At 41.0% G+C, this 15,109-nt stretch overlaps 1 protein-coding gene across 5 annotated transcripts in view; it reads right to left on the bottom strand.

The window, feature by feature from the left end:
* fat1a (FAT atypical cadherin 1a) overlaps positions 1-15,109 on the bottom strand; it is a 204,968-nt gene that overhangs the window by 106,543 nt on the left and 83,316 nt on the right. For all 5 annotated transcript variants that reach the window (XM_043689861.2, XM_043689853.2, XM_087988561.1 and 2 more), the window contains exon 4: positions 1,381-1,442. In XM_043689861.2, coding sequence (XP_043545796.2) covers positions 1,381-1,442 — 62 coding nt within the window. The remainder of the gene's footprint in view (positions 1-1,380; positions 1,443-15,109) is intronic.

Raw genomic sequence — 15,109 nt, 5'->3', positions numbered from 1 at the left:
TTATGTAGCACATTGCTAAAATGGTCTGCCACTGCAAACTAGGTGCAGGGAATAATCTCTATGCCAAAGGCAGCAAGCTAGAAATACATCAGATATTTATAACAGCATTTGGTTTAATAAAAATAATTTCTTCAAATGGGAAGATGAGGCAAACTTTTGATTCTATTCCTTTCTTTTCCAATTAAATAATGCAGAATGCATGGTATTTGATGACCAAGTGAATACTCCATTGAGAGAACGTTCAGACTAAGCGATCTGATGTATCGCTTTGGAAAATATCTGGCAATTACAGAAACAAATGCAGAATGCAGTTTCTCAAGGACAGTTTATTTCCCATATTTGTTTTATTTCATATTCATGGTAACCGAATACAAGGTATCTAAAACACTCAGCACACTATGTTGCACTATTTTGAAAGAAACATTAAACCTCGTCTGGATGAAGCTTGGACAAGTTCTTAGGAAGTGTAACCAGAGGTGCTGAAAAAAAATCTCCTTTTCATAAGATGTTGTTATACACTGCTAAATGGTTTAGAAATATCTTTCACCCTTGTGGCATCACACCAGAAAAGTGCACTTGATTTCCCAGTTCCGAATAATCTAGGCTAAAAACTCTACTGAACAATGACATAACTGATCAAATCAAAAGTGAGTACACTTTCACAATCTTACAAGTCTCAAATATATTTGTTGAACATAATATGAAATTTAAGTTCCAGTTGACAGTTAAATTAGAATTTTGATGACAATTATCTACGTGGATTATACAAAATTTTCAACTGCATCTCTATAATCTATAAACAGTTGTGAGATCAATCAACTGTTCACATGATATCAAATTCACATTGCATAATTATCTCAAGTGTCAGATGGCTCAGGTCATGCAGAAGTGATTAAAAATTACCAATGTACTGCAAAGGTGAGAATGATAAAAATTGGTCATGTACTAACTTCTGAACAGGGATTACTCACTTATTTCAAAATTCCTTACAAAGCATCCTTCACAAAATCTCATTTATAAAAATTTTCAGCAGACCAATGTAAGGCAGATGTATTGTGGTGATAAAAGTCAACAGAATTTCTCAGTAATGCATCCTACACCAGAACTAGGACCTATGTTCACTGCCCTTTTATTAATTTATTCTTGAGCAGCCTCCACTTAAATAACTGCTAAAGTACTTTCCTAACATCATGTGTCTAGGAGTTCTGTGCACTAAATATGACAAAAAATGCTCAAAACTAAAGATCTGAAAACCATATTTAAACCACACCAGATTAAAATGAAGAGATATGAAAACAGCTTTAAATATAAATTAATAATATTTTAGCAAACATTCATAGTATATGTTTAGAGAAATCTTTCAAGCCAAATGAAACTCACCTCAAGGATATGCTCTGCCTGTTGCTCTCTGTCTAGTTTTCGTGATGTCGTGGTAATCAACCCTGCAAATGCAATGATAAATTCAGACTGTCTGCAAAAATTCTCAACCATATACTATTATACATAATTACGGACTCATTAACGTTTCAGATTAATTTGACTGTGTTAGCACCAGAAGATTTCTGAAATAAAGTGCAGCTTTCCATCATTTAGCATTCGCATTCCTAAAAAGTGGATGCTAAATGAAAAAGGTCCTAAAAACAAAGTCATGTTTTCATACAAAGTGGGATACCAAGTATTTGTTAAAAGACTGAGGTTTTCTGCATGCACCATCTTTTTTGTCATAGAATTTCAGATCTAATCACCTTTTAAAATTTTTCCTTGATTCCTCGTAAACTCTTGTGTCAAATACAGCAAATTTTTATTTTAACCGGCACCTTATGAACCAGCACTCTTGATAAACCAACAAAACTTTAACTCAAATACAGTGATCCACCACAATGCCCAGGCATTTATGCTGTAAATAATGTCTAAGAATGATGCTTATATCTCCTGCATTATGTTCCTATTACTTACATTGAATTTAGTTAGTATACTGACATTTTTACAGAGATTTTGAGGGACATTGATATCTTGAAGCTTCACTTAGCCACAGTTTGTTTACTGTGGATATGCGTACCTCTTGATTATCCAGAATATTTTATTAACCAGGACATTCCTTGACCCATAGGTGCTGACTAATGAAAGGTTTGCTGTATTTCAGACCTATGCCTCCTGCTTACTGATCTGTGTTAATGGAAAAGGGCCTCCCCATTCTATTTCGCCCTCTCAATTAAATCTCCTCTAAGCATCTTTTGTTTGAAAAAGAAAATCTCTTTAAATGTCAGCCTGTTTCTCAGAACAAAAAAATTCCAGTCCGGACCAATCTCCATTGGACTCGAGTGCAATCACTTCTTTCCATAGCACAGTGGTTAGTAATGCATGAAGCTGTTGTGTAACTACACATTCATAACTGCCATAACTTCCCTTTGCTTATATTCTATCCCACAGCCAATATCACTTATGCCTTCCTAATTACTATTATCACAATTAAGGAAATATGGAGTACATTCCTAGGTCCTTCTGCTCACCTACATTTTTCACTATCCTAGCATTTGAGTTCCTTTGACCTCTATATAATAGTCTCACATTTCAACAGGATGCCTTCCATTTCCCACACACTTGACCAGTCCACTGTTGTCTTCTTGCAACCTATAAACTTACTTAGCCATTGCTCATGAGATCTGCAAACTTCTTAATCATGCTCCTTGCATTCAAGTTTAAATTTCACGTAGTACAAAAGACAAGGCACTAAAGCCTTGAGTAAAAAGCAATTGAAAATGGTTGGAGATTCCACCATTTCTTCACTTGTTTCCCTTAAAAGCCTGGAATGCATTTAATCGAGACCTGGCAATTTCTCTATTTTTAAGCATGCTAAACCCTTTAATACTTTTTTTTCTCTCAATACGTCAATTCTATTCAATATCTCATTTTTTCCTGAAATACCTTGCTCTTTTGTTTTTAAAAATGGACACTTAGTATAAATTAACTCATCATTTTGAAAATGAATAGGGGAGATCTATCCTGAAAAAAGAAATTTGGAGATCAGAGTGGGTCTGACAGCATCCATGGACAGAAAGCAAACTAACATTTTGAGTCTAGCTGACTCTTCATCTAATTTGCTCCTATTAGAGGAGATCTACCCAATGTCCTGACCCATGTTTATCCTGGAATAAAAACTACAAAAGCAGATAAGCTTCTCATTATCATCTTGCTATTTTTTGCAGTTTGGTGCACAGAATTTAGTTGTACATTTCCTACATCATGACAATGACCACATTTCAAAATACTTTATTAGCTGTATACTGCTTTGACATGCAACATGATCATGAAAAGGGATTTTTAAATCCAAGTTTTTCTTATCTAATACATTTACAAAATAAGTTAAGGAAAATCTGCAATTATCAATCATTTTTGCATCCGGACTTTTTTTAGATTAGATTAGATTACATACAGTGTGGAAACAGGCCCTTCGGCCCAACAAGTCCACACCGCCCCGCCGAAGCGCAACCCACCCATACCCCTACATTTACCCCTTACCTAACACTACGGGCAATTTAGCATAGCCAATTCGCCTGACCTGCACATCTTTTGGACTGTGGGAGGAAACCGGAGCACCCGGAGGAAACCCACGCAGACACGGGGAGAATGTGCAAACTCCACACAGTCAGTCGCCTGAGGCGGGAATTGAACCCGGGTCTCTGGCGCTGTGAGGCAGCAGTGCTAACCACTGTGCCACCGTGCCGCCCACTTTGCTTCCCCAAATTCCTTTTCTGATTAAACTCCTGCACTTTTCATATCTCTCAGTTTGCACAGTAATCAGCTTTCAGTTTTTGACATAAATTTTCTTGCCCTATCTTTGCTTTTTAAAACCTCCTAAAAGGGGAAGATATTTTACTAGAATGTATCAAAACCATTTTGGGAAGTAGTGCAGAGGTAAAGCTTTTGAAAGTTAACCTCGGTGTCTACAATAAAACATGACTACACTTCAAAAGATACTTCATCAGGTGTAAACCGCTTTGGGAAATCCAGATAACATGCATGACACTACATAAACATAAGTCTTTATTTTCTGTTTTTGTCGAGACATGTTAACCAATCCACAAACACGGTTTCTTCCATGCAAAAATGTGAGTTTGTTGTATCTGCAATTATCATACTTTGTGATTTCTTATTGCCACAGTCAACAAATGTCAAATGTTATACGGAGTAATTGTAAACTCACACAAAACATTTCCTTCAGTAAAAATAGAAAAGAGACTTGAAATAACTAAAACCTAACACAAATATCCAAACAGCACATGAAAATTTACATTACACATATACGCAGTACCAAACAAAAATTGTATTTAAATTTATTACACCAAACAAGATGATATACTCCATTTAACTAAAAAGCTCTTAGCTTGTTGTCATTCTAATGGTTCAAAGAAGCACATTTTAGTAGTAAAACATACCAAAGCAATGCAAGAAGCTAATATTACACTACATCAAAAGCAGCTCATTTTCGATGCCTACTTATGCATTGTTCGTCAAAACAGTTCTACACATTCTGGTAAAATATAGCACTATTCCCTCCTTTCAAATGAGCTACCATTAGAAACTACGCTATACAAACATCCAATATAATCTTTTCCCTTGAAGTATTCTGTTTCATCAGCTGCACAAACATACAAGTCATGAAATCAAAAAACATAGCCAGTGTATGTTTGGATTTTTGCCATATTTGAAATGTACAGGACCAATGCTTTGTGAAACCCACCATCACAAAGGCTGCATAGGTTATCTTCACCAGGCAGTAAAATGGGTACAGAAACACATCCTGTGCCTGGCTCCATTTTAGCTATTGCTATATTTTACTATTGGATTAAATATTTACAAAATCAAGTCTTTAATGAGAGCTAGAATGCCACAGGTTACGTTTGACACCTCTTCAAAATAAAATACAATTGTTCTATCATTCTTTAAAAACATGTGATAGTTAAAATTCAACTTAAACACTTCAAATAGAACTTTGTTAAAGTTAAACCCAATTCCATTCAACTGTATCCAAATATTCAAGTATTTGAAAATTAATATCATAACAATTCAGAATCGGTCAGCAATAATTCTTTATCTTCACATACCAGAGAAACAAACCTAAATAAGGCATTTGTATGCCTGAGAACAGAAGAGGCCCATATTGGGAAACAGCGATGATAAAGATTAGTGTATAGAAAAAAAATTCTTGCTTTAGCGCCAGAGCACACTCCTACAGTAGAAAAGACAAACAAAATATGCCCTTTTTAAAAGCCTAATTAAATTAAACTTGCTAAAACTTGCAGTGACTGAAAATATTTGAACTTTGAGTGAATAAAAGCAACCAAGATTAACTCATCCTCGATTGTCTGGCATTTGTTGAATAAAGTTAAACACTTTTCAGAACAGCCAACCACCACCCCCCCCTTCCTTAATCTACAATTTTAGCCATTTCTACAGTCTGTTGGAAAAACATTATTTTGTATCGACTTCAACTTTAGACATGAAAACAGTTTACACGTGTTTATTTTATTCTAAAGTCAACTGCAAAAATTTCACTTCAACACATGCCTAAAACTAACTCAAGCTTAAGTTTCTCCAAGAGGCAACATATCCTTACATCAACAGGTTAGTAAAATGTAAGGAGTCTACACTGTAATACATTGTAAGCTGTAGTTTTGCTGCAACACACAAGATAAGTTGTTCCAGAAAAGGTCTCCAGCTCCTAAAATTAAGCTTGTTGGGCAAACAAAAGGTACATGCAAAGGCAATCCTTCATTGATTGTCTGTGTTTGTCTCATAACTTACAATTCCAGAACTCGGTAAACAGCGTATTTTGACAACAATAAAAACTGAAGTATTCATGCAGCAGATGTAGTTAATTAGCATAAAGATTTAGATAACTTATGAAATTCAGAATATTAAGAGGAAAATTAAACTAGTTACTGACAAATGTGAATTATTGCACATTAAGCGGTAAAGAAAGTTGCACAAAGAGAACCGAAAGAGAACAGGAAGACTTGCAGATCTGGATGTAAAATGGGCTAATCATTTCCAGTGTCAAGATAACGTGGGAAAACCCACACAGAATGCTGGGTACATAGCCAAAACAGTGAAGTGTAAATCCATAGATGTTGGCAAAGCACACTTGGAGTGCTATGTACAGATTTGGCCAATGTACTTCAAATGGGACATGCATCAAAAAAGGTTGCTTAAAAGGGCAACATGAAAACATCAATGCTAACGAATAAACTGAAAGGAAAGATGAGAAAGCTGGAGCAGAATTTGACTATCAGGCAAATAGTACAAAACCTGCAAGATGCCAGATCCATTTTAATTGAGTGAATGGGATCTATGGTGGAAGTGGCTCTGTACCAGGGCATAATAGGTGATAGACCAAATGCAGTAAACAAGACTGTTGATCAGCATAACATGGTGGGCTGAAGGACCTCATACTATGACTATTATTGTCATGTTCTCCAGAGAAGCTGTCATCACAAAAATAATTTCAGACTTTTTTTTTGACACTTTTGACTGTCTCCTGACCCTCAGCTGCTTCAGGAGAAAGTGAGGACTGCAGATGCTAGAGACCAGAGTTGAAAAATGTGGTGCTGGAAAAACACAGCAGGCCAGGGGGCATCCAAGGAGCAGGAGAATCGACGTTTCGGGCATAAGCCCTTCTTCAGGAATGAGGCTGGTGTGCCAAGCGGGCTGAGATAAAGGGTAGGGGGGAGGGAATTTGGGGGAGGGGCGCTGGGAATACGATAGGTGGAAGGAGGACAGAGTGAGGGTGATAGGCCGGAGAGGGGGTGGGGGCGGAGAGGTCAGGAAGAAGATTGCAGGTCAAGAGGGCGGTGCTGAATCCGGGGGTTGGGACTGAGATAAGGTGGGGGGAGGGGAAATGAGGAAGCTGGAGAAAATCTACATTCATCCCCTGTGGTTGGAGGATTCCTAGGCGGAAGATGAGGCGCTCTTCCTCCAGGCGTCGTGTGGTCAGGGTCTGGCGATGGAGGCGGCCAAGGACCTGCATGTCCTTGGCGGAGTGGGAGAGGGAGTTAAAGTGTTTAGCCACGGGGCGGTTGGGTTGGTTGGTGCGGGTGTCCCAGAGGTGTTTTCTGAAATGTTCCGCAAGTAGACGGCCTGTCTCCCATTGTAGAGGAGGCCACATCGGGTGCAACGGATACAGTAAATGATGTGTGTGGAGGTGCAGGTGAATTTGCGACGGATATGGAAGGATCCATTGGGGCCTTGGAGGAAGGTGAGGGGGGAGGTGTGGGTGCAAGTTTTGCACTCCTTGCGGTTGCAGGGGAAGGTGCCGGGAGAGGAGGTGGGGTTGGTGGGGGTGTGTGGATCTGACGAGGGAGTCGCAGAGGGTGTGGTCTCTCCGGAACGCTGATAGGGGTGGGGAGGGAAATATATCCCTGGTGGTGGGGTCTGTTTGGAGGTGGCGGAAATGACGGTGGATGATACGATGTATCTGGAGGTTGGTGGGGTGGAAGGTGAGGACCAGTGGGGTTCTGTCTTGGTGGCAATTGGAGGGGCGGGGTTCAAGGGCAGAAGTGCGGGAAGTGGAGGAGTTGCGGTGGAGACCCCGACCTCAAATTTACCTAGACCATCTCAGACTCCTCCCTCCCCTTCCTCGACCTCTCCATTTCTATCTCGGGCGACCGACTCAACACAGACATTTACTACAAACCGACCGACTCACACAGCTACCGAGATTACACCTCCTCCCACCCTGCCCCCTGTAAAAACGCCATCCCATATTCCCAATTCCTCCGCCTCGCCGCATCTGCTCCCAGGAGGACAAATTCCAATACCGAACAACCCAAATTGCCTCCTCCTTCAAAGACTGCAATTTCCCCTCCGACGTGGTCGACGATGCTCTCCACCACATCTTCTCCACTTCCCGCTCCTCCGCCCTTGAGCCCCGCCCCTCCAATCGCCACCAGGACAGAACCCCACTGGTCCTCACTTTCCACCCCACCAACCTCCGGATACATCGTATCATCCACCGTCATTTCTGCCACCTCCAAACAGATCCCACCACCAGGGATATATTTCCCTCCCCTCCCCTATCTGCGTTCCAGAGAGACCACTCCCTCCGCGGCTCCCTCGTCAGGTCCACAACCCTCACCAACCCCACCTCCACTCCCAGCACCTTCCCCTGCAACCGCAAGAAGTGCAAAACTTGAGCCCACACCTCCCCCTTCACCTCCCTCCAAGGCCCCAATAGATCCTTCCATATCCGTCGCAAATTCACCTGCACCTCCACACACATCAGTTACTGTATCCGTTGGATCCGATGTGGCCTCCTCTACATTGGGGAGACAGGCCGCCTACTTGCGGAACATTTCAGGGAACACCTCTGGGACACCCACACCAACCAACCCAATGGCCCCCTGGCTGAACACTTGTACTCCCCCTCCCACTCTGCCAAGGACTTGCAGGTCCTTGGCCTCCTCCATCGCCCGACCATGGCAACGCGATGCCTGGAGGAAGAGCACCTCATCTTCCGCCTAAGAACCCTCCAACCACAAGGGATGAATGTAGATTTCTCCAGCTTCCTCATTTCCCCTCCCCCCCACCTTGTCTCAGTTCCAACACCCGGATTCAGCAGCGCCTTCTTGACCTGCAATCTTCTTCCCGACCTCTCCGCCCCCACCCCCGCTCCGGCCTATCACCCTCATCTTAACATCCTTCCACCTATCGTATTCCCAGCACCCCTCCCCCAAATTCCCTCCCATCAGCTCCTTCAGCACAGCTCAAGAAATAGAGTACATTACATCCAGTTATTGGCCAAAATTGTAAATCACAATTCTACAAAGGTCTTAGGACCACAATTTAAACATTGAAAAGACCTATTACCCAAAGCAGATGGGTCACCCACCATGTCAGAGAAAGCCCCTTTGATAATGGTGGTGCCCACTGAACAGCATGTGCCTCTTTTTTGGTCACCACTAACACTCGGCAGTCCAAATTAAACTACACTCCACTCTCTTTCCACTGTCTACAAATTAAACTCTGAAAGAGCATCATCAAAATAAGCAAAGCATTATTAGGTGGCAGAGATAAGCTGAATCCAGAATTATGCTTCAATATCGATGGAAAAAAGTTTGATTTTTGCATTAAAAGTTTAAATATTAAAAACAAAAAAGTTACCTATTGAAGGGGATTTAAATAACCTATTTTGTAAGTAAACTAAAAATTATACTATAATCATAAATAATCCTTGAATCGCAAAATACTGCCAATCAGATCTTCATTGTCCCACACACAAAATAATTTATGCCATCATAGAACACTTAAAATTGTGCCTCACTATAGGTCACAGATCATAGAAATGCAACGTCTGACAGATATGTCCAAACCCAACCATCATCAGATAAGGCTTGTAAAATCTTTAATATTTGACTTTGAGTTACATTTACATCAAAATTAAACCTGTAACAATGTTAATATTTTAACATATACACAGTTAATTGTTTTATTACTATTTACCAGCACTCGAGAAGTTGAATTATTTTCTTCCTATTTTTAAACTGGTGTGAGAAAGTATAGCTTACCTTCAAACCAGCTGTACTAGTTGATTAGTTAGAGCAACAAACATATGAATGAATCCTATCACATTCATTATTGTGTCACTGTTCCTTAGCAAAATATTAGTTTCAATGGTTGAATCTTACAAAAAAAATCAACTGTGTCATTTATGGCAAGCTACATGGAGGGTTTCTCTGTGAACCCTAGTAAGTTTTCTTGCTCTATTTTCCCAAACTTGCCTGTTTAATAATGTTCCATGTGCCTATAGCATACTACCTATCCTATCCTCCCATTTGCCGTACCAGAACTCCCAGGACCTTCGAAACTGATGCTTTCTTTAAAGTGCAATAGTGCAACCAGTGAAGCAACTGTACTCCAGAAACTCCTCAGATCATTCATTTTACTTGTCCAGAACATATCAGACAGAGGATCATTGGCATCACACACAGAAGTCCTGCCGAATGGAATTGTGTGTGGTTGTAGTGCATGCTTGGAGATGTTGCTGATTGATGGAGACTCCGCAACAAGCAGTTGGCTCAGGTTCCAGGTGATCATTGTGACGTTCATCACACACTGTCATGATCTAATTTTTGTGTGGGAAAAATGGGAAACTATACAACCATGTGGCTATGTGTCACAATAATTAGGATATTAATGCTTGCAATTTGGCTCTTTGCTACTCACTAGTTTTGCTATTCAACACTTGGTTGAAAAATGGGACCTCTTGCCCTTGACAATGGAAAAAACATCTCACTGACAATCTCGTGATTCTCTCAATTTTTAAAATCAATTTCTGCATTATTCAGGGGTTGAGGGGGCACTACTCAATGTAGCAAGAATTAGCCATTGTAATAGAACTTTATGATGTTAAGAACTTCAATGGCATCAAGTAACAGATCTTCTATTAAATTTAAATTGACAAATTGTGAATAATTAGATTTTAATATCTCGAGGTTACAAAAAACAAACAGATCAACAATTTCAACAGCAGAAAAGGTTTACAAGATGATCATAGCAATTAATCCGAAAAGAAAGCAGAATATCCATGCTAAAGGTGATATTTGAGGGAATGGAAAATTCTTGCAATTGCCTGTGAGAAAAAAATCACACTCATAAGATGATACCGAATCTGTTATATCTACAGATGTTTGCAATTAGTTGTGTGGCTAATCATTCAAACATATATTTACATAAACCCTCAATACTATTTGTCACAAACAGAAACCATTTTAGGCATTATTATAGATGTCTGTTAAACTAGGATTTGCCCATCAGCATAACATGCATAAAACAGTCTAGTAAATTACTCGATATTGTAGCAGCAGACAGAGTTAGATTAGGAGAACAATACAAAAGGAAAAAAAACAAATGACCATCTGAAATTCCTTTATCGCTAATGCAAAATACCCATTACGTTATGATAAAGTAACAATCTTTTAACATTGCACATTGTCATATCCATATAAATGCAAATCAAAAACAGCAGCTAGCGTCAGGTTACTGGACTAGCAGTCCAAATGCCAAGACAAATGATTCAGAGATAGGAGTTCAAATCCGATCATGACACCTGGGAGTTGAAATTCAGTTAATTAATCAAAAGCTAAGTTTGTAATGCTGATTAATAATTCAATGCTTTAAATGCATAAATGTTTTGTTACTAAAAGAAATCTGTGTTCTTACCTTGCCTGGCCTACGTGTGATTCCTGAACACAAAGCAACTGATGTTTAATTGTCTGCTAAAATGACCTACACACCCAGCTGTCTAGAAACTGGCTTATCTTCTCAATGTAATTAGGATTGGGATTTGCTGGCAAACCCACCCTCCTTCCTTTATCACTCATGGTTCATAGGCTTTTTGTCCCTTGAAGGAATATACAGTTGCTGTAATAATTCTTTCTAGACTGCCCATTGCCTGTGTATAGTCATGCCTTTGATATGTTTCCTCAATCCAGCTCAGTCAACTTGTGCCTCATGCTTTCATACTTTCCCTTCTTTAAATTTAACATCTTTGTTTCAGATTGAACTATCTCACTTTCAAACATAATGCAAGAATTCTATCATATTTCACGAACGTCTGCAAAGAAAAACCTGGGAATTATAGATCATTACGTCCAACATCTATGGTAGGCAAGTTACTTGAGAAGATTCTGAGAGATAAAATAAACATGCATTTGGAAAGACAGCATAGGAATAGGAATAGTCAGCATGGCTTTGTGCATGGGAGATCATGGCTCAGAAACTTGTTTTGAATTCTTTGAAGTGACCAGGCAGGTTGATGAGGGCAGGGTTATAGATTTCACTAAGGCCTTTGATAAGGTTCCACACGGTAGGCTCTGGAAGGTTAAAGTGCATGGAATCCAGAGCTGGCAAATTGGATGCACAATTGGCATGATGGTAGGAAGTAGAGGGTAATAGCGAAAGGATGCTTGTCAGACTGGAGACCTGTGACTAGTGGAGTGACTCAGGAGTCAGTGTTGAGCTCATTGCTGTTTGTTATGTCTATCAATGATTTGTATGAGAATGCACAAAGCACAATTAGTGAGGTTGCAGATGACACTAAAATAGGCGGTATCGTGGACAGTGAGGAAGGTGACTAGAAATTACAGCAGGACCTGAATCAGCTGGGGAGGTGGGCAGAGAAGTGGCAAATAGAGTTTAATATAGATAAGTGTGAGGTCCTTGAAGACAGATGAGGTATCGGAGGACTGAAAAATTACTAATGTTGTCCCCTTGTTTAAGAAGGGTAGCAGGGATAATCCAGGTAATTATAGACCGGTAAGCCTGACATCAGTGGTAGGGAAGCTGCTGAAGAAAATGCTGAGGGACAGGATCTATTCCCAGTTGCAAGAAAATGGGCTTATTAGTGAAAGGCAACATGGTTTTGCGCAGGGAAAGTCATGTCTTACCAACTTAATAGAATTCTTTGAGGAAGTGACAAAGTTGATTGATGAGGGAAGGGCTGTAGATGTCATGTACATGGACTTCAGTAAGGCATTTGATAAGGTTCCCCATGGTAGACTGACGGAGAAAGTGAAGTCATATGGGTCCAGGGCGTAGATGGATAGAGAACTGGCTGGGTTACAGCAGATGGAGAGGAGTAGTGGAAGGGAGTTTCTCAAAGTGGAGAACTGTGACCAGGGGTGTTCCACAGGGATCTGTGCTGGGATCACTGTTGTTTGTGATTTATATAAATGATCTGGAGGAAGGTATAGGTAGTCTGGTTAGCAAGTTTGCAGACGACACTAAGATTGAAGTAGCAGATAGTGAAGGGGAGTGTCAGAGAATACAGCAGAATATACATAGATTGGAGAGGCAAATGGCGTTCAATCCAGGAAAATGCAAGGTGATGCATTTTGGAAGTTCCAATTCAGGAGCAAACGATACAGTAAAGGGAAAGGCATAGGGAAAATTGATGTACAGAGAGATCTGGGCGTTCAGGTCCAATGTTCCCTGAAAGTGGCAATGCAGGTTAATAGAGCGGAAAAGGAGGCATACGGCTTGCTTTCCTTCACCAGATGCGTATTGAGTACAAGAGTTGCCAGGTAATGTTACAGTTGTATAAGACTTTAATTCAGCCACATTCTGAATACTGCATACAGTTCTGGTCGCCTTATTACCAAAAGGATGTGGATGCTTTGGAGAGGGTGCAGAGGAAGTTCACTTGGATGTTGCCTGGTATGGAGGGTGCTAGTTATGAGAAGAGGTTCATCAGAAAGACAAAGGTTGAGGGAGACCTGTTTGAGATTACCAAAATCGAGAGAGTTATAGACAGGATGGATAGCAAGAAGCTTTCTCCCCCCCAGAGTCGGGGACTCAATTACTAGGGGTTACGAGTTCAAAGTGAGAGGGGAGAGATTTAGGGGAGATATGCGTGGAAAGTTCTTTAACAGAGGGTGGTGAATGCCTGGAATGCATTGCCAGTGGAGGTGGTAGAGGCGGGCACAATAGCGTCAATTAAAATGTATCTAGATAGATACACAAATGGGCAAGGAGCAGAGGGATACAGATCCTTAGAAAATAGGCAACAGGTTTAGATAGAGGATCTGGATCAGTGCTGTCTTGGAAAAGACATTGTCAATGCTAAACCTTGTCTGCTAGCCCTCTTCACAGCCTTTCTTTTTCCTGCTACTAGATTAATACCCTTCCAATTTGGATTACCACTCAGGTTCCTTACCCCCAACAAACTAATTTAAGCCGACTCAACAGCATTTGTAAATCTCCCTGCGAGTCCTGTTAAAAATGTAACCCATCCAATTCGTCCAGGTTCCACCTGCCCCAGAACTGAAGCCAATGCCTCATTTGATGTCTGCCTCTGCAACACTCGTTCAATCAACTGATCTTCCTGTTATTTTTAGATTAGATTAGATTACCTACAGTGTGGATACAGACCCTTCGGCCCAACAAGTCCACACCGACGCCCCGAAGAGTAACCCACCCAGACCCAATTCCCTCTGACTAATGCACCTAACACTATAGGCAAATTAACATGGCCAATTCACTAACCTGCATATATTTGGACCTTGAGGAGAAACTGGAGCACCCGGAGGAAACCCACGCAGACACTGGGAGAATGTGCAAACTCCACACAGACAGTTGTCTGAGGTTGGAATCTAATCTGGGACCCTGGTGCTGTGAGGCAGCAGTGCTAACCATTGAGCCACCGTGCCACCCCATTAGTTATGTTCACTAATGCATGGCACTGGGAATAATTGAGATGATTGCTTGAGATCCTGCTCTTTATTTTACTTCTGAGCACCCTGAATTTTGTTTTGAGAACCTCACCTACCCGTGTTATTGACACGAACATAGACACCAACATCTGACTGCTCCCTTTCCCCTAAAAGGATAGCTTGTAGACACTTCAAATATCATTAACTCAGGCAACAGTGAGGCAACATCCTCTCCCCAAACAAGTTTTCAAACTGAAATGCCAATTAGCGAGCAGAACAGACTCGGGGTCTCCTGCACCTCTTGCCCTTCGGCTGTCTGGTGCCATCCATTCACTCTGCCTGCACGATTCAAATCTGTGGTGCGACCACCTCCCCACACATGCTACCCGCACAGATACTACCTTGCAAACACATCAGAAACACCAGTCATTGCTCAAGTTCCAAAACTCAAAGCTCAAGCTCAAGCTCGTGCAGCCAGTGACATTTCCTACAGGTACGGTTATGTGGGGGACGCCATATGCCCATAAATTCTCACACACTACAATCTGTACACTCCATTTGTTCGTGCTGACCTGCTATCTCCAAACTCTTAAAATTATTCATTACTTAGAATAAATTGGCAGCACGGTAGCTCAGTGGTTAGAACTCCTGCCTCTCAGTTCCAGCAATCCGTGTTCAATTCCCGCCTTGGGTGACTGTTTGTGTAGAGATTGCACATTCTCCCTGTGTCTGCGTGGGTTTCCTCCGGGTGCTCTGGTTTCCTCCCGCAGTCCAAAGATGTGCAGGTCAGGTCAATTTGTCATGCCAAATTGCCCATAGTGATAGGGGCATTAGTCAGGGATAAATACAGGGTAGGGGAATGGGTCTGGGTGGGTTACTCTTCGGAGGGTGTGGACTTGTTG

Source organism: Chiloscyllium plagiosum, unplaced genomic scaffold, assembly GCF_037043375.1.
Source record: "Chiloscyllium plagiosum isolate Xiang-an unplaced genomic scaffold, Cpla_swu_hap1 HiC_scaffold_1, whole genome shotgun sequence".
In the NCBI taxonomy this organism is placed as follows: domain Eukaryota; kingdom Metazoa; phylum Chordata; class Chondrichthyes; order Orectolobiformes; family Hemiscylliidae; genus Chiloscyllium; species Chiloscyllium plagiosum.
Note: the sequence above shows the minus strand (reverse complement) of the source record. Positions and strands in the feature narration are given on the sequence as shown.